Source organism: Caretta caretta, chromosome 11 (genome assembly GCF_965140235.1).
Source record: "Caretta caretta isolate rCarCar2 chromosome 11, rCarCar1.hap1, whole genome shotgun sequence".
Lineage (NCBI taxonomy): Eukaryota > Metazoa > Chordata > Testudines > Cheloniidae > Caretta > Caretta caretta.
This window is the reverse complement of record NC_134216.1, coordinates 243,000-261,104: the sequence shown is the minus strand read 5'-3', so window position 1 is coordinate 261,104 and position 18,105 is coordinate 243,000. Positions and strand designations below refer to the sequence as shown.

General features: G+C 47.0%; 1 protein-coding gene across 2 annotated transcripts in view; it reads left to right on the top strand.

Annotated features, from left to right (window-relative positions):
- LOC125644827 (unconventional myosin-X) overlaps positions 1-18,105 on the top strand; it is a 305,444-nt gene that overhangs the window by 62,739 nt on the left and 224,600 nt on the right. For both annotated transcript variants that reach the window (XM_075117658.1, XM_075117657.1), the window contains exon 2: positions 15,536-15,634. In XM_075117658.1, the coding sequence (XP_074973759.1) occupies positions 15,536-15,634 (99 nt within the window). The remainder of the gene's footprint in view (positions 1-15,535; positions 15,635-18,105) is intronic.

The following is an 18,105-nucleotide window of genomic DNA, read 5'->3' as shown; positions in this document are numbered from 1 at the left end:
AGATGCCCCTGTGCTATTGAGAAACCCTCCACCATGGTCGGTTAATATATTATGTATATAAACTGGGGCTGTCAATTAATCGCAGTTAACACCTGCGATTAACTGAAAACAATTAACATGTTAATCGCATACCTGTGGGGAGGGCCTGAAGGCAGGGGCATCCCTACCCATACGCAAAGTACGCAGCTGCGTAGGGCACCAGGCTCCCACCCATGCTCCGCCCCAGCCCCTCCCCCACTCCACCCCTTTCCCAAAGCTGCTGCCCTGCTCCGCCCCAGCCCCGCCCCTTCGTAGTCCCTGTGTAGGGCCCCAGAAAGCTAGGGATGGCCCTGGCTGAAGCCCCAGCCCACAGCTCGGCGGGGGGGCTGAAGAAGCCGCAGCTCTGGAGGCGGCGGAGGGGCTGGAGCAGCCCCTGCCCGCTGGAGCCCTGTGCCCCCGGGGGGCTGGAGCCCTGTGGCCTGAGCCCCGGCCCTATATTTGAAAATATAGAAAACCACAAAAATATTTAAATAAATGATATTCTAATATTGTTTAACAGTGTGATTAAAACTGCGATTAATTGCTATTAATATTTTTAATCACTTGACAGCTGTAATATAAACAGAATTCAGCCAGTTTTTACCACTAAAAGAATAAAACAAGTTTTGCTTAAACCATGTAAAAAATACCTTATCTCTTGTTATAATAGACATCCAATCTCTTTCTATCCCTTGCTTAAATTTAAGCATTAAATTTTTTAAAGTGTTTTCCCGCAAATTTGTGCAATCTGTTTTTTTTTTTTTTTGCCCACCCAACCCCACCCACAACAAAGTACATTTTACCCACTCCCAACATTATGGCAGGGGGACCTGTGGGATCTGAGTCCTGCTGCCGGGCTCTGGCTCCATGCTGCTGTCATAGAATCATAGAATATAAGGGTTGGAAGGGACCCCAGAAGGTCATCTAGTCCAACCCCCTGCTCAAAGCAGGACCAATTCCCAGTTAAATCATCCCAGCCAGGGCTTTGTCAAGCCTGACCTTAAAAACCTCTAAGGAAGGAGATTCTACCACCTCCCTAGGTAACGCATTCCAGTGTTTCACCACCCTCATAGTGAAAAAGTTTTTCCTAATATCCAATCTAAACCTCCCCCACTGCAGCTTGAGACCATTACTCCTCGTTCTGTCATCTGATACCATTGAGAACAGTCTAGAGCCATCCTCTTTGGAACCCCCTTTCAGGTAGTTGAAAACAGCTATCAAATCCCCCCTCATTCTTCTCTTCTGCAGGCTAAACAATCCCAGCTCCCTCAGCCTCTCCTCATAACTCATGTGTTCCAGACCCCTAATCATTTTTGTTGCCCTTCGCTGGACTCTCTCCAATTTATCCACATCCTTCTTGAAGTGTGGGGCCCAAAACTGGACACAGTACTCCAGATGAGGCCTCACCAATGTCGAATAGAGGGGAACGATCACGTCCCTCGATCTGCTCGCTATGCCCCTACTTATACATCCCAAAATGCCATTGGCCTTCTTGGCAACAAGGGCACACTGCTGACTCATATCCAGCTTCTCGTCCACTGTCACCCCTAGGTCCTTTTCCGCAGAACTGCTGCCTAGCCATTCGGTCCCTAGTCTGTAGCTGTGCATTGGGTTCTCCCGTCCTAAGTGCAGGACCCTGCACTTATCCTTATTGAACCTCATCAGATTTCTTTTGGCCCAATCCTCCAATTTGTCTAGGTCCTTCTGTATCCTATCCCTCCCCTCCAGCGTATCTACCACTCCTCCCAGTTTAGTATCATCCGCAAATTTGCTGAGAGTGCAATCCACACCATCCTCCAGATCATTTATGAAGATATTGAACAAAACCGGCCCCAGGACCGACCCTTGGGGCACTCCACTTGATACCGGCTGCCAACTAGACATGGAGCCATTGATCACTACCCGTTGAGCCCGACAATCTAGCCAGCTTTCTACCCACCTTGTAGTGCATTCATCCAGCCCATACTTCCTTAACTTGCTGACAAGAATACTGTGGGAGACCGTGTCAAAAGCTTTGCTAAAGTCAAGAAACAATACATCCACTGCTTTCCCTTCATCCACAGAACCAGTAATCTCATCATAGAAGGCGATTAGATTAGTCAGGCATGACCTTCCCTTGGTGAATCCATGCTGGCTGTTCCTGATCACTTTCCTCTCATGCAAGTGCTTCAGGATTGATTCTTTGAGGACCTGCTCACCTGTGGAGAGTCTCTTTCTCTCCCCACTTTTTCTCTGTCCTGCTTTCATATCCTTGGTTTGGAAAGAGATTTAGTAGGAGGAGCTGTTGTGCTGCTTTCTTTATCCCTTGTTTCTATGGGATGGACAGCTGCACTGGTGTCTCTTTCTTACTGTTCTCTTCAGCCTCTGTTACCGTAACAAGGCGCGGCCACAAAGAAGGCTTGATCTATGCAGGCAAAAGCCAGGGATCCTCCTAGTAAGCAGGGTGGAGGTGGTCTCTGTATGCATCTCTCAGTCCGCGTAGGAGGTCTGTCCTGTCTTGGGGTAGGGGATTGAAGCCAAGGATGTACTGGAGGTGGATGTATAGCAGGGGTGGGCAAACTTTTTGGCCCGAGGGCCACATTGGGGTTGCAAAACTGTATGGAGGGCCGGGTAGGGAAGGCTGTGCCTCCCCAAACAGCCTGGCCCCGCTCCCATCCCACCCCTCGCACTTCCCACCCCCTGACTGCCCCCCTCAGAATCCCTGACCCATCCAACCCCCCCCCGCCCCCTGCGCCTTGTCTCCTGACTGCTCCCTCCCGGGACCCCCCAATCCTATCCATCTCCCCATCTCCCTGTCCCCTGACTGCCCCGACCCCTATCCACACCCCCACCCCCTGACAGGCCCCCCGGGACTCCCATGCCTTTCCAACCCCCCCGTTCCCTGTCCCCTGACTGCCCCCCCAGAACCTCCGCCCCATTCAACTGCCCCATGACAGGCTCCCCGGGACTCCCACACCTATCCAACCGCCCCCTGACCGGCACCGGCCCCCTTACCATGCCACTCAGAGCAGCATGTCTGGCAGCCGCCCTGCCTGGCCGAAGCCTGCCAAGCTGCCTGCAGGAGAGCGCAGCCCCGCCGACCAGAGTGCTGCCCGCGTGCCGGTGTGGCTGCGGGGAAGGGGCTGGGGGCTAGCCTCTCTGGCCAGGAGCTCAAGGGCCGGGCAGGACGGTCCCGTGGGCCGGATGTGGCCTGCGGACTGTAGCTTGCCCGCCTCTGGTGTATAGTGTAATGTATAGGCTCCTGGAGGCAGTGTCTTAGGTTGGCTGGCAGGAGTTTGGACCCCCCCCCCCGACCTTTTTATTAGGGTTTCCCTTGTCAGCTCTTCCTCTGACTGTTCCAGCTAGGCGAGTGCTCATAGTGTGTATAGCAGTAGAGGTGTCTTGAGAGATCTGGGGTACTGCTAGTATACATAGAATCATAGAAGATTAGGGTTGGAAGAGACCTCAGGAGGGCATCTAGTCCAACCCCCTGCTCAAAGCAGGACCAACCCCAACTAAATCATCCCAGCCAGGGCTTTGTCAAACCAGGCCTTAAAAACCTCTAAGGAAGGAGATTCCACCACCTCCCTAGGGAACCCATTCCAGTTCTTCACCAGCCTCCTAGTGAAATAGTGCTTCCTAATATCCAACCTCGACCTCCTCACTGCATTTAAGACCATTACTCCTTGTTCTGTCATCTGCCACCACTGAGAACAACTGAGCTCCATCCTCTTTGGAACCTATCAAATCCCCCCTCACTCTTCTTTTCTGCAGACTAAACAATCCCAGTTCCCTCAGCCTCTCCTCGTAAGTCATGTGCCCCAGCCCAATGATCATTTTCATTGCCCTCCGCTGGACTCTCTCCCATTTGTCCACATCTCTTCTGTAGTGGGGGTTCCAAAACTGAATGCAATACTCCAGATGTAGCCTCACCAGAGCCAAATAGAGGGGAATAATCACTTCCCTCAATCTGCTGGCAGTGCTCCTACTAATGCAGCCCAATATGCCTTTAGCTTTCTTGGAAACAAGGGCACACTGCTGACTCGTATCCTGCTTCTCATCCACTGTAATCCCCAGGTCCTTTTCTGCAAAACTGCTTCTTAGCCAGTCGGTCCCCAGCCTATAGCCGTGCATAGGATTCTTCTGTCCCAAGTGCAGGACTCTGCACTTGTCCTTGTTGAACCTCATCAGATTTCTTTTGGCCCAATCCTCCAATTTCTCTAGGTCACTCTGGACCCTTCCCTACCCTCCAGTTTATCTACCTCTCCCCCCCAGGTTAGTGTCATCTGCTAACTTGCTGAGGGTGCAACCCATCCCATCATCCAGATCATTAATAAAGATGTTGACAAAACCAGTCCAAGACTGACCCCTGGGCCCCCGCTTGATACCAGCTGCCAACTAGACATCAAGCCATTGATCACTACCTGTTGAGCCCAACAATCTAGCCAGCTTTCTATCCACCTTATAGTCCATTCATCCAATCCATACTTTTTTATCTTGCTGGCAAGAATACTGTGGGAGACTGGATCAAAAGCTTTGCTAAAGTCCATATCTATCACATCCAGTGCTTTCCCCATATCCACAGAGTCAATCAGGTTGGTCAGGCATGGCTTGCCCTTAGTGAATGCATGTTGACTGTTCCTGATCACCTTCCTCTCCTCCAAGTGCTTCAAAATGGTTTCCTTGAGGACCTACTCCATGATTTTTCAGGGACTGAGGTGAGGCTGACCGGTCTGTAGTTCCCCAGGTTCTCCTTCTTCCCTTTTTAAAAGACGGGCACTATATTTACCTTTTTCCAGTCGTCTGGGACCTCTCCTGATTGCCACGAGTTTTCAGAGATAAATGGCTCTGCAATCACATCAGCCAATTCCCTCAGCACCCTCGGATGCAGTAGATCTGGACCCATGGACTTGTGTATGTCCAGCTTTTCTAAATAGTCCTTAACCTGTTATTTCACCACTGAAGGCTGCTCACCTCCTCCCCATCCTGTGCTGCCCAGGATGGCAGTCTGGGAGCTGACCTTGTCTGTGAAGACTGAGGCAAAAAAAGCATTGAGTACTTCAGCTTTTTCCACATCACCTGTCACTAGGTTGCCTCCCCCATTCATTAAGGGTCCCACACTTTCCCTGACCTTTTTCTTGTTGCTAACATACCCGTAGAAAATCTTCTTGTTACCCTTCACATCCCTTATTAGCTGCAACTCCAATTGTTCTTTGGCCTTCCTGATTACACCCCTGCATGCTCAAGCAATATTTTTATACTCCTCCCTCATCATCTTTCTAAGTTTCCACTTCTCGTAAGCTTCCTTTTTGTGTTTAAGCTCACCGAAGATTTCATGTTAAGCCAAGCTGGTCACCTGCCATATTTGCTATTCTTTCTGCACTTCAAGATGGTTTGTTCCTGTGCCCTCAACAAGGCTTCTTTAAAATACAGCCAGTTCTCCTGGACTCCTTTCTCCTTCATAATAGCCTCCCAGGGGATCCTGCCCATCAGTTCCCTAAGGGAGTCAAAGTCCGCTTTTCTGAAGTCCATGGGGCAATAGGTCAGCTAGCCTGTGCACGCTTTCAGATTGCTGCATACACCCTTAGGGAGACCTTTGACTGTAGCTTTCTCCTCATTCCCTGTGTCAGAGGGTGTCCTCCAAAGCTGCATTCTTGGCTCCGCTGCTCTTCTTTCTCCACTCTGTCTCTAGATGCTCTGATCCACAAATGACATTTTAATGGTGGTGACTCACAAATCTATCTCTCTGCCAAAGATCTGGTTCCCTCCATGCAAAGCTGCATCTCAGCATGTCTTTCTGACATCTCCACTTGAATGGCCAAATAGCAACTTAAGTTTAATATGGCAAAAAGTGATTTTTTAAAATTTCCCCTCCCCTCTCCCAAACCTCCCATCTCTCTAATTTCTCTGTGACAATGGAAAACACCACCATCTGCCTAGACACAAAGGCCTGTAATCTGACTTGTTGTTCTGACTTGACCCATTTACATACTATTTAAAGATGCAGCCTTTTCTGTGTGCCCAGACTGCCTGGGCTCTTGGTCAGGTATCGTCTTGTAACCTCAGCTCCTATAATCTGCTCCCTGGCCTACATGTCAGCCACGTTGCCCTCTCAGGTTCATTCATAACTTTCCTGCCGTTATCTTCTTCCTGGCTCACTGCTCCAACCACATCACCCCATCTTTGTGTCACTCCACTGGCTCTGTCCTCTACCACTCAAATACAAGCTCCTCCTGGTCTTTGCATTTGAGGCCCTTCACTATGTAGCCCCACCCAGTCTATCGGATTTAGTTTAAGTTGTTACCCCTACCATTACTCTGTTAATGATGGCAACCCTGATCGCTGACCTGTCCTATTTCTCCCTCCAGCACCTCCACGCTTTCTCCTATGTTGCTCCCTTGTGCATGGGAAAATCTTCTATCAGAGTGGTCAAGCTTCTGCCTTCTCCTCCTCTAAATCTGTTTTTGAAACCTGCCTTTGATGTTTATAAATCTCTCCCATTAGACCAGTGGTGGACTAAGACTTCTGCATTGCTGTGTAACTCTGTTCACTCCACTGTTACTTCATCCTCCCAACCCACCCCCATCTCATTGTCTGATTCGTCCACCTGTTGCATTTTATCTGACATAGATTTTGAGCTCACTGGACCAGGAACAGCTGTCTGTGTTACTTCTCTGTACAGCAGCTAGCACAATGGGGTCCTGAACGTTGACTGGGGTATTTGGGCCTACCAGAATATAAATGATAAGCTATAATCTGGCTTTTCTCACTATTTATCTCCCAGCTTCCTCTCTCCTCCACCTTTTATGCCGTGGATGGAAGGCAGGCAGGGCAGATTCAGGGGTTCTACTTAAACATTAATGTTGGGTATTCCCCCCCATAGATACTTAATCCCAGCTGGGAATACTCCTCCCCCAAAAGAGACTTCCTCATTCCTGTCCTTGTCTTATCTTCATTGAATAGGACACATGGAAAGAGTTGTCCAGACAACTATAGAATGGCCCATAAAACTTACCTAAATGTTTCACAAATGTGTGTATTTTATGCCAGCAAGTTAAAGAAGTATGGACTGAATGAATGGACTATAAGGTGGATAGAAAGCTGGCTAGATTGTCGGGCTCAACAGGTAGTGATCAGTGGCTCCATGTCTAGTTGGCAGCAGGTATCAAGCAGAGTGCCCCAAGGGTCGGTCCTGGGGCTGGTTTCGTTCAATATCTTCATTAATGATCTGGAGGATGGCGTGGATTGCACCCTCAGCAAGTTTGCAGATGGCACTAAACTGGGAGGAGTGGTAGATATGCTGGAGGGTAGGGATAGGATACAGAGGGACCTAGACAAATTGGAGGATTGGGCCAAAAAAAATCTGAGGCGGTTCAACAAGGATAAGTGCAGAGTCCTGCACTTAGGACCAAAGAATCCCATGCACTGCTACAGACTAGGGACCGAATGGCTCAGCAGCAGTTCAGCAGAAAAGGACCTTGGGGTTACAGTGGACGAGAAGCTGGATATGAGTCAACCGTGTGCCCTTGTTGCCAAGAAGGCTAACGGCATTTTGGGCTGTGTAAGTAGGAGCATTGCCAGCAGATCGAAGGACGTGATCGTTCCCCTCTATTTGGCATTGGTGAGGCCTCATCTGGAGTACTGTGTCCAGTTTTGGGCCCCACACTACAAGAAGGATATGGAAAAATTGGAAAGCGTCCAGCGGAGGGCAACAAAAATGATTAGGGGACTGGAACACATGACTTATGAGGAGAGGCTGAGGGAACTGGGATTGTTTAGCCTGCAGAAGAGAAGAATGAGGGGGGATTTGATAGCTGCTTTCAACTACCTGAAATGGGTGTTCCAAAGAGGATGGATCTAGGCTGTTCTCAGTGGTGGCAGATGACAGAACAAGGAGTAATGGTCTCAAGTTGCAGTGGGGGAGGTTTAGGTTGGATATTAGGAAAAACTTTTTTTCAGTAGGGGCGTGGTGAAGCACTGGAATGGGTTACCCAGGGAGGTGGTGGAATCTCCTTCTTTAGAGGTTTTTAAGGTCAGGCTTGACAAATCCCTGGCTGGGATGATTTAGTTGGGGATTGGTCCTGCTTTGAGCAGGGGGTTGGACTAGATGACCTCCTGAGGTCCCTTCCAACCCTTATGTTCTATGATTCTGTGCAAACTGTTCTGCTAAATTCAGGACTGTTATGGGAGAGATTGTTTGAGCTGTGTAAGATTCTACACCGTATAGTATAGTGGACCACCAGCTCGGCTGTAGTTAAGGTTGAGAACTCTTTTCTGTTTAAAGGATGGCTCTACTAAGTGCTCTAACTAAAATTCACATGCTTATGTGGATTGCCTTTAAATTTGCTGTTCCGCATGGAGATTCAGTATAGGTTTAGTGACCCAGATTTGGTGTAATTTGAGCAAGCAACCTGTTTTAAGATGGAGCTTGATAAATTTATGAACAGGATTATATGATGGCATTTCCTGTGATAGCTGCGGTCTGGACTCCATGATTCAGGAGGCCCCTTCCGCTCCAAGGTTCCTATGAGATACAGCACCCTGCAATCCCCTGCAAAAATACCAGCATTTCACAAAATCCACATTCTGCCAATGTTTTTTGCACACAGGCTCAAATCATGGCTCTGATTGTCCCCAAATGAAATCAGTCGCTCAGTATTTACCTCAGCTAGTGCATGGCACCCACTGCTCCTTGGGGGAGTCAATATTGAAAACATTATTAAAAGAAGAGCAAGGCTGTCTGGGACAGTACTTGCTAACCACTGATGCACTAAACAGGTTGCAATACCTATGTGCACAAAGACTAGCCAAGAGCATTTTCAGCCAGCCTGTTTGCATATGACCAAATTGGCTCAAGGGGACATGTGGCCAGTGAATCTGAGCTATATCCATGCACTGTAAATTCAAACCCTCATCTGGGCAGAAAGCAGAACGATCTGTAGGCAGGTTGCTACTATCTGCCTGTGTCAAGGGTTTTTTTTTACTTTTTGGAAATGTAATCGGGGCTTGAAGTATTTTCTGAAAGATAATAAATGACACATGCTCTATGCAGAGATGAGAATGATTTCATGTTGCTACTTTTCCACTGGGGAACCAGCATTGAATAATCAATTAACATTGATTAATTAGAGGGAAGATGAAAGACAATTAGGATAATATAATCATGTTTCTTGAAAAATGGAACTGAGTCAAGGAGCTCCTGATTCAGAGCTTCTTAACACAAGGAAGAAGTCTCCTGTGCTCTACTAAGGACGCACATTACATTGGCGCTGAAATAAGGCAAAATGCATCCCTTGTGGTGCACCTGTTTCCTTTCATTACACACGTGGGGGGAGGAGAGGCAGCATAAGAAGACAGAGGTGCTCAGGCCCCCCACTCCCTGTGGGGGACACAGGGCTGCACAGATCACCTCATATCACAATCACAGCTCTGCCAAACTGTTCCAGCTAATCCCTACACCATTCAGTACAGCTACACCCAACACAGTGAATGCAGCTGGAATTGCATGCAGATAATTCCCAGTGGTTCTTGCCAGTTCCAGTGGGGCAGAGTTAAGGTTGCATTGGTGTGTACGTTAACTAGTTATTTCCTGGTTTTCAGAGGTTTGAGTTTTGCTGAACTCGTCATTCTGGAAAGGCATGAAATACCACTGAGCAGCCTTAAGTCTGAGCTAACCAAGGTTTTTGTCAGTGTATATATTTCAGGGCCCTGATTCAGCAAAACACTTAAGCATGTGCACAAGTAGAGTTTTTACCCTCAAAAGGGAGGAGAGCCAGAGTCTTCATAAAGTCCACTAAGGACTTTGCTGTTGATTCATTTACATGGAAGGCACTCAGATGCTGTGGTTAAGATGAATAAAACCCAAGGAAGAGAGGTTAACTCCCAGTACTTAAGCATGTGCTTTGCTAAATAGGTGTCAATTTTTATTTTTATTTCATAGCATGAGTGGTAATAACCAATTTTGCTAAGTTTATCCGAGTGTTTCCATTCTAACCCACTCTTTTTTCAGTGCTCATTGGTTCCCACAATTTTTATATTAAAAGGGGACTTTCTAAGGTCTGGCCTTTGCCACAAATTGAATTATCTTTTTCTGCAAGGTGAGTAAAAAATAGTTCAGCCATTGGTTAACAGAAGGAGTGTGTGTGTGTGTACACTAATTTCCCCAATATTAAAAAATAATTCATGCAACTTTTTATTTTAAACAGCTGTAGCTCTGAAACAGCTGGGGTACAATGCTGAAATTCAGCCGGGGAATAGGAGAGTGTTCCAGTGAAAAATGGCTTTGGCTTCTCTAAGTTATGACTAATTGAAAATAGCACTCCACGTATGCAGTACATTTTGTACACTTCTTAGCTGTTAAAATGTACACAGCTTAAGAACTTCAAGTTTGTGTGGTTAACTTGGCTGTATCATGAAAAATTTAGTGAAAGTGTGCAGTGAATAATATGGGGCTTTGCAGAAGCCCTCCTTTCCTGTGCATTTTATGTGGTTTAAACTGCACAACTAATATGTGCAAGACAGGAAGAGAAGGGCTCTCTCCTGCAAACCTGTTAAGGTGCGTGGGATTCATCATTCTGCTGGCAGGTAGTCAAATGCTTTCACACTATGGAATTTCTTTTCATTACCTTTTTGCTTTTGGAAACTCCTTGGATGTTCCATTTAAAAAAAGACACTTTGGTAAGTCACTATTGTTAATTTGAACTCTGCCTCCTAAGTGTATGCATTGTGATAAGTCTTTAATTGTACTTTTTTTAAAGAAATAACTTCAAACTTTTTTTCTATGGCTTTAGGTGCAGATGAATAGCACCTTCGACTTCTGTCCACTATTCTGTGTGTGCCAGACAAATAGAGTCCCTTATAGTCATTTATATGAAAATTGTACAGTAAGCTGTTATACAGTATATTATAGATTAAGCATAACAACAAAGAAGAATAGCAAGAATTTTTGGCATATATAAAAGAAAAGGAGGACTTGTGGCACCTTAGAGACTAACCAATTTATTTGAGCATAAGCTTTCATGAGCTACAGCTCACTTCATCGGATGCATATATAAGTCACCTAAATTTGCAGCTAAGCCAACTTTACAGTTAACTGTTTTGTTCCCTGAAGTGCTCTTTGAAAAGAAATTGTAAACAAATAGCTGCTGACTAAAATATTAAAATGCAGACCTTTAGGAAATAGGAACCTATCATATAAAAGTGTCAATACAGAAACGCTGATCTGTTGTGACAATGAAAACAAGTATGCAAAAATCGGGGGAAAAGCTTTATAAATGCTACACTTGGGTATCTAAAGCTGTAGAAAATGTTCTTATGATAGGATATTATTAATATATGATCATGTGAGTAAATCCTGTGTCATAATTGTGTAGACTCCTGGGGTTGGGGGCACTGTAAAGGCATGAGGAACCTTAACACTGGTATTTGCTGATTGTAAAATGATTAACCATGCAAATGTAACTGTAGTCAAGTGGTGGTCGTCCCTCCCCCTCTGGGAGGCTACCCTGCCTCACTGCATCGTTGGGATGTTGGCCTAGTATTGGGGAAATTAGCAGTTTGGCATTAGTATCCCAATGGGCTTAATGGGGTTGAGTTTCCAGATAGGCAGCTAGCTGCGGCCTGTTATGCGGGAGCAGGTTCTCCCAGGAGTCCGTATGTCTTGCCCCAAGACGCATAAGGTCAGCTCCCAGACTGCTGCACTGGGCAGCACAGCATGGGGAGGAGGTGACCAGCCCTCTGTGGAGAAAGAAGTGGTTCAGGACTATTTAGAAAAGCTGGACGAGCACAAGTCCATGGGGCTGGATGCGCTGCATCTGAGGGTGCTAAAGGAGTTGGTGGATGTGATTGCAGAGCCATTGGCCATTATCTTTGAAAACTCATGGCGATCAGGCGAGGTCCCAGATGACTGGAAAAAGGCTAATGTAGTGCCAATCTTTAAGAAAGGGAAGGAGGAGGATCCGGGAATTACAGGCCAGTCAGCCTCTCCTCAGTCCCTGGAAAAATCATGGAGCAGGTCCTCAAGGAATCAATTCTGAAGCACTTAGAGGAGAGGAAAGTGATCAGGAACAGTCAGCATGGATTCACCAAGGACAAGTCATGCCTGACTAATCTAATTGCCTTCTGTGATGAGATAACTGGCTCTGTGGAGGAGCGTAAAGCAGTGGACATGGTATTCCTTGACGTTAGCAAAGCTTTTGATACTGTCTCCCACAGTATTCTTGCCAGCAAGTTAAAGAAGTATGGGCTGGATGAATGGACTATAAGGTGCATAGAAAGCTGGCTCAACAGTCGGGCTCAACGGGTAGTGATCAATGGCTCCATGTCTAGTTGGCAGCTGGTATCAAGCGGAGTGCCACAAGGGTTGGTCCTCGGGCCGGTTTTGTTCAGTATCTTCATTAATGATCTGGAGAATGGCATGGACTGCACCCTCAGCAAGTTTGCAGATGACACTAAAATGGGAGGAGAGGTAGGGATAGGATACAGAGGGCCCTAGACAAATTAGAGGATTGGGCCAAAAGAAATCTGAGGAGGTTCAACAAGGACAAGTGCAGAGTCCTGCACTTAGGACGGAAGAATCCCATGCACCGCTACAGACTAGGGACCGAATGGCTAGGCAGCAGTTCGGCAGAAAAGGACCTTGGGGTTACAGTGGACGAGAAGCTGGATATGAGTCGATAGTGTGCCCTTGTTGCCAAGAAGGCTAACGGCATTTTGGGCTGTATAAGTAGGAGCATTGCCAGCAGATCGTGGGACATGATCGTTCCCCTCTATTTGGCATTGGTGAGGCTTCATCTGGAGTACTGTGTCCATTTTTGGGCCCCACGCTACAAGAAGGATGTGGAAAAATTGGAGAGAGTCCAGCGGAGGGCAACAAAAATGATTAGGGGACTGGAACACATGACTTATGAGGAGAGGCTTAGGGAACTGGGATTGTTTAGTCTGTAGAAGAGAAGAATGAGGGGGATTTTGATAGCTGCTTTCAACTGCCTGAAATGGGGGTTCCAAAGAGGATGGATCTAGGCTGTTCTCAGTGGTGGCAGATGACAGAACAAGGAGTAATGGTCTCAAGTTGCAGTGGGGGAGGTTTAGGTTGGATATTAGGAAAAACTTTTTCACTAGGAGGGTGGTGAAGCACTGCAATGGGTTACCTCTGGAGGTGGTGAAATCTCCTTCCTTAGAAGTTTTTAAGGTCAGGCTTGACAAATCCCTGGCTGGGATGATTTAGTTGGGGATTGGTCCTGCTTTGAGCAGGGGGTTGGACTAGATGACCTCCTGAAGTCCCTTCCAACCCTGAGATTCTATGAACAGTCAACAGGTTATAGCCCTAGGGCCCTTTAAGCAGGGACTGGGCAAACACCGTAATCTCTTGCTGCGGAGACAGGACACACCCAGTCGTCAATGAGCTCTGTGCTCTTGTTACAGAGCCAGAGCAGACCCAGTAGTCAATTAGCCCGGTCTCTTGGTTCAGAGCCAGGGCACACCCAGTAGTCAATTAGTCTGGACACTTGTAGCAGAGCCAGAGAAAACCCAGCAGTTAATGAGCTCTGGTCTCTAGTCGCAGAGACACCCGACCCCTGCGGTTCGCTCTGTCCTAGCTCCAGCAGACAACCAACGAGCACAGGCCACTGGACCTGGTGAGGGGAGGCTGCCCTCCTGGGGGCAGGTGAGGTCTGGGCCCAGCCTGCTCCACTGGACCCCGACCCAGGGCTCTAACAGTGGCAGAGTGGTCTAGCAATGGGTCAGCGGGGATTCCAGCCGCAACACGCTATCTGTGTCTCTGGCAAAGCTGCTGTCAGACTAAGGTCATCTGTCCCTCCACCACTGCCTCCCCTCCCCTCGGGTTGCACCTGGGTTAGCAGGGCGTCGTCGGCCTCCTCTGGGTAGGTGGCCCAGGGCAGTCCTGGCAGGTCCGTGGCAGCAGTAAGTTCCCTGGTGGGCAGGGCATCGCTGGGCTCAGCAGCAGGGTCATTGGCTGGGAGCGAGCAGGATCTGTCTGTCTCCCTCTGTGTGTCTGCCCCGCCCTTTATACTTACTGTTCCAGTGGCGTACTTCCGGTGGGAGGGGCGAGGCAGTCCTGGCTCCACCCACTTGGGCAGGGAGGGTGGTTCCTCCCCCTGGCTTGAAGGGAGGCCATACCGCCTAACTACAGCAACATTCTCAACATAGCTTTGTATAGCTTTTGTTTTTCATAGGAGGGGGGAGAGGTCACCTGGTAGATGAGGATAAGGACGGTGAGGAGAGCATCCCAGACCAAGGGCAATGTGATAGGATGGGGTGGCAGGAGTGTCATGGACCTAGATGGTAGTGTGATCTGTTATTGGGGAGGGAAGCATGTCCTGGGCCTAGAGGGCAGTGTGATGGAATGCTAGAGAGATACATGGCATGGAAAAGTCTGAGACTTACTAATTTAATTTAATTTAAACACAAATAACAGATAATAAGGTGCTGACTATTCAGGTTCATGGTTAATTCAGTAACCACCTTCCCCTACCCCATATGCTTCCCCTATTTAGAATTTACAGTAGAACCTCAGTGTTACGAACTGGCCAGTCAACCACACACCTCATTTGGAACCGGAAGCTGCAATCAGGCAGCTGCAGAGACAAACAAAACAAGCAAACACAGTATAGTGCTGTGTTAAATGTAAACTACTAAAGAAAACAAAAAAGGAAAGCAGCACTTTTCTTCTGCATAGTAAAGTTTCAAAGCTGTATTAAGTCAGTGTTCAGCTGTGAACTTTTGAAAGAGCAACCGTAATATTTTGTTCAGAGTTACGAACATTTAGAGTTACGAACAACCTCCATTCCCGAAGTGTTCGTAACTCTTGAGGTTCTGCTGTCTTTGAATGTGCAGCATGCCTTTCTATGTGCTGTAATGTATTCAGCATCATTATCTATAGGAATCAGGAGGCCTTACCTCGGAATATAGGTCCAGTGCATCACTGAGCTTGTTGGAGAACTCCTGCTTGGGAGGGAAGATTTAAAAGGAGCTAAAGCCAAGATTTTCAAAGTGGCTTCTGATTTTGGGTGCCTGACCTAGGCCTAGTTTTCAGAGGTGCTGAACACCTCATGTGTCTCAAATTGGGATTTCAGAATCAGATGCCACATTTCAAAAGTAATAGCCTAGATCTTTCTATCTTGACTTAGCAGTGTGTCAAATGCTTTTCCACCTTTCACTTCACTGATCACACTCAGACAAGCTCTGGTAAGTGTCTCATGAAGGCAGCCATGCTGTAATGCTCTTTATAGTTACCTTATTATGGTCATTCTTCTCCCCGTGCCCTGCTTGGATGCTGAGAAGAGAAGGAGGAGTGGGTCCACCTTCCATCTCAAGGGGAGATAGAACTGTGACCTCTGTCTGTGACACACACAGAGCTGTGACCTTGCACATGGAAAGCGGTGCAGTAGTTCCTTTGTGAAGCTACGGATGGGTGTCCCTTTTGAGTGCTCACACACAAATGTGGGAGCAGCTGGTGCAAGGTACAGTGGAAAGTGAATTGAATCTTGTGGTGTTTCTAATGGGCATTATTTAATTGCAGGGCACCCGGGTGTGGCTACGGGAGCAAGATCAGCTGCAGCCGTGTACTGTTGGCGCATGCAATGATGGGTTTGTGCTCTTCACAACAGATTATGGAGAGGTGAGTATAATTGGAAATCAAGGTTTGAATAAAAAGAAAAGGAGTACTTGTGGCACCTTAGAGACTAACAAATTTATTTGAGCATAAGCTTCCGTGAGCTACAGCTCACTTCATCGGATGCATTGAGTGGAAAATACAGTGGGGAGATTTATATACATAGAGAACATGAAACAATGGGTGTTACCATACACACTGTAACCAGAGTGATCAGGTAAGGCGAGCTATTACCAGCAGGAGAGAGAAAAAACCTTTTGTAGTGATAATCAAGGTGGGCCATTTCCAGCAGTTGACAACAGTGGGGGGTGGGGTGGGGGAATAAACATGGGGAAATCGTTTTACTTTGTGTAATGACCCATCCACTCCCAGTCTCTATTCAAGCCTAAGTTAATTGTATCCAGTTTGCGAATTAATTCCAATTCATCAGTCTCTCGTTGGAGTCTGGTTTTGAAGTTTTTTTGTTGAAGTATTGCCACTTTTAGGTCTGTAATCGAGTGACCAAAGAGATTGACGTGTTCTCCGACTGGGTTTTGAATGTTATAATTCTTGACGTCTGATTTGTGTCCATTTATTCTTTTATGTAGAGACTGTCCAGTTTGGCCATGTACATGGCAGAGGGGCATTGCTGGCATATGATGGCATAGATCGCATTGGTGGATGTGCAGGTGAACGAGCCTCTGATAGTGTGGCTGATGTTATTAGGCCCTATGATGGTGTCCCCTGAATAGATATGTGGACACAGTTGGCAATGGGCTTTGTTGCAAGGATAGGTTCATGGGTTAGTGGTTCTGTTGTGTGGTTGCTGGTGAGTATTTGCTTCAGGTTGGGGGGCTGTCTGTAAGCAAGGACTGGCCGGTCTCCCAAGATCTGTGAGAATGATGGGTCGTCCTTCAGGATAGGTTGTAGAGCCTTGATGATGCGTTGGAGAGGTTTTAGTTGGGGGCTGAAGGTGATGGCTAGTGGCGTTCTGTTATTTTCTTTGTTGGGCCTGTCCTGTAGTAGGTGACTTCTGGGTACTTTTCTGGCTCTGTCAATCTGTTTCTTTACTTCAGCAGGTGGGTATTGTAGTTGTAAGAATGCTTGATAGAGATCTTGTAGGTGTTTGTCTCTGTCTGAGGGGTTGGAGCAAATGCGGTTATATCGTAGAGCTTGGCTGTAGACAATGGATCGTGTGGTGTGATCTGGGTGAAAGCTGGAGGCATGTAGGTAAGTATAGTGGTCAGTAGGCTTCCGGTATAGGGTGGTGTTTATGTGACCATCGCTTATTAGCACTGTAGCGTCCAGGAAGTGGATCTATTGTGTAGACTGGTCCAGGCTGAGGTTGATGGTGGGATGGAAATTGTTGAAATCATGGTGGAATTCCTCAAGGGCTTCTTTTCCATGGGTCCATATGATGAAGATGTCATCAATGTAGCGCAAGTAGAGTAGGGGCATTAGGGGACGAGAGCTGAGGAAGCGTTGTTCTAAGTCAGCCATAAAAATGTTGGCATACTGTGGGGCCATGCGGGTACCCATAGCAGTGTTGCTGATTTGAAGGTATACATTGTCCCCAAATGTGAAATAGTTTTGGGTGAGGACAAAGTCACAAAGTTCAGCCACCAAGTTTGCCGTGACATTATCGGGGATAGTGTTCTTGACGGCTTGGGGTCGTCCATCTTTGTGTGGAATGTTGGCGTAGAGGGCTTCTACATCCATAGTGGCTAGGATGGTGTTTTCAGGAAGATCACCGATGGATTGTAGTTTCCTCAGGAAGTCAGTGGTGTCTCAAAGATAGCTGGGAGTGCTGGTAGCATTGGGCCTGAATGAGGCTCTGGCTGGTGTTACAGCTGAGAAAAGCTACGTGTCAAAATCTCCTGGTCTTAGATGATTTCCTTATGTTAAATGAAAATGGTAGACTTCAGTATCACACTTGTGTCTGAAAAATGTTCCCCTGCTGCTGTTGTCACACCTGAGATCACTGCAACTGACAGAGGTTAGAAGTGCGTTCACTCACTCGCGCTCTCTCTCTTATAGCTGACTTTGTGTGTAATCACTCTCACTGATTCTGCTAAAAGAAAAGGAGTACTTGTGGCACCTTAGAGACTAATCAATTTATTTGAGCATAAGCTTTGATGCATCCGATGAAGTGAGGTGTAGCTCACGAAAGCTTATGCTCAAATAAATTGGTTAGTTTCTAAGGTGCCACAAGTCCTCCTTTTCTTTTTGTAAATACAGACTAACAGGGCTGTTACTCTGAAACTGATTCTGCTGTATAGGCTGTTATCCAGTTCCCCCAATTGTTTGTGTGGGGGTGTCTCTCAGCAACTGGGGGGAGAAAAACAGTTTTAAAAAACAGGAAAATGTAACTGTAAAACCAAATTGGTTGAGGGTGGTGATGTATGTGTGGATTTAAATATTTGAAACTACTTTCACTTATTTTTTGAAATTGACTAGATTTCAAATTTATTGTGTCCCTTTAAGCTGCTATGAGATGC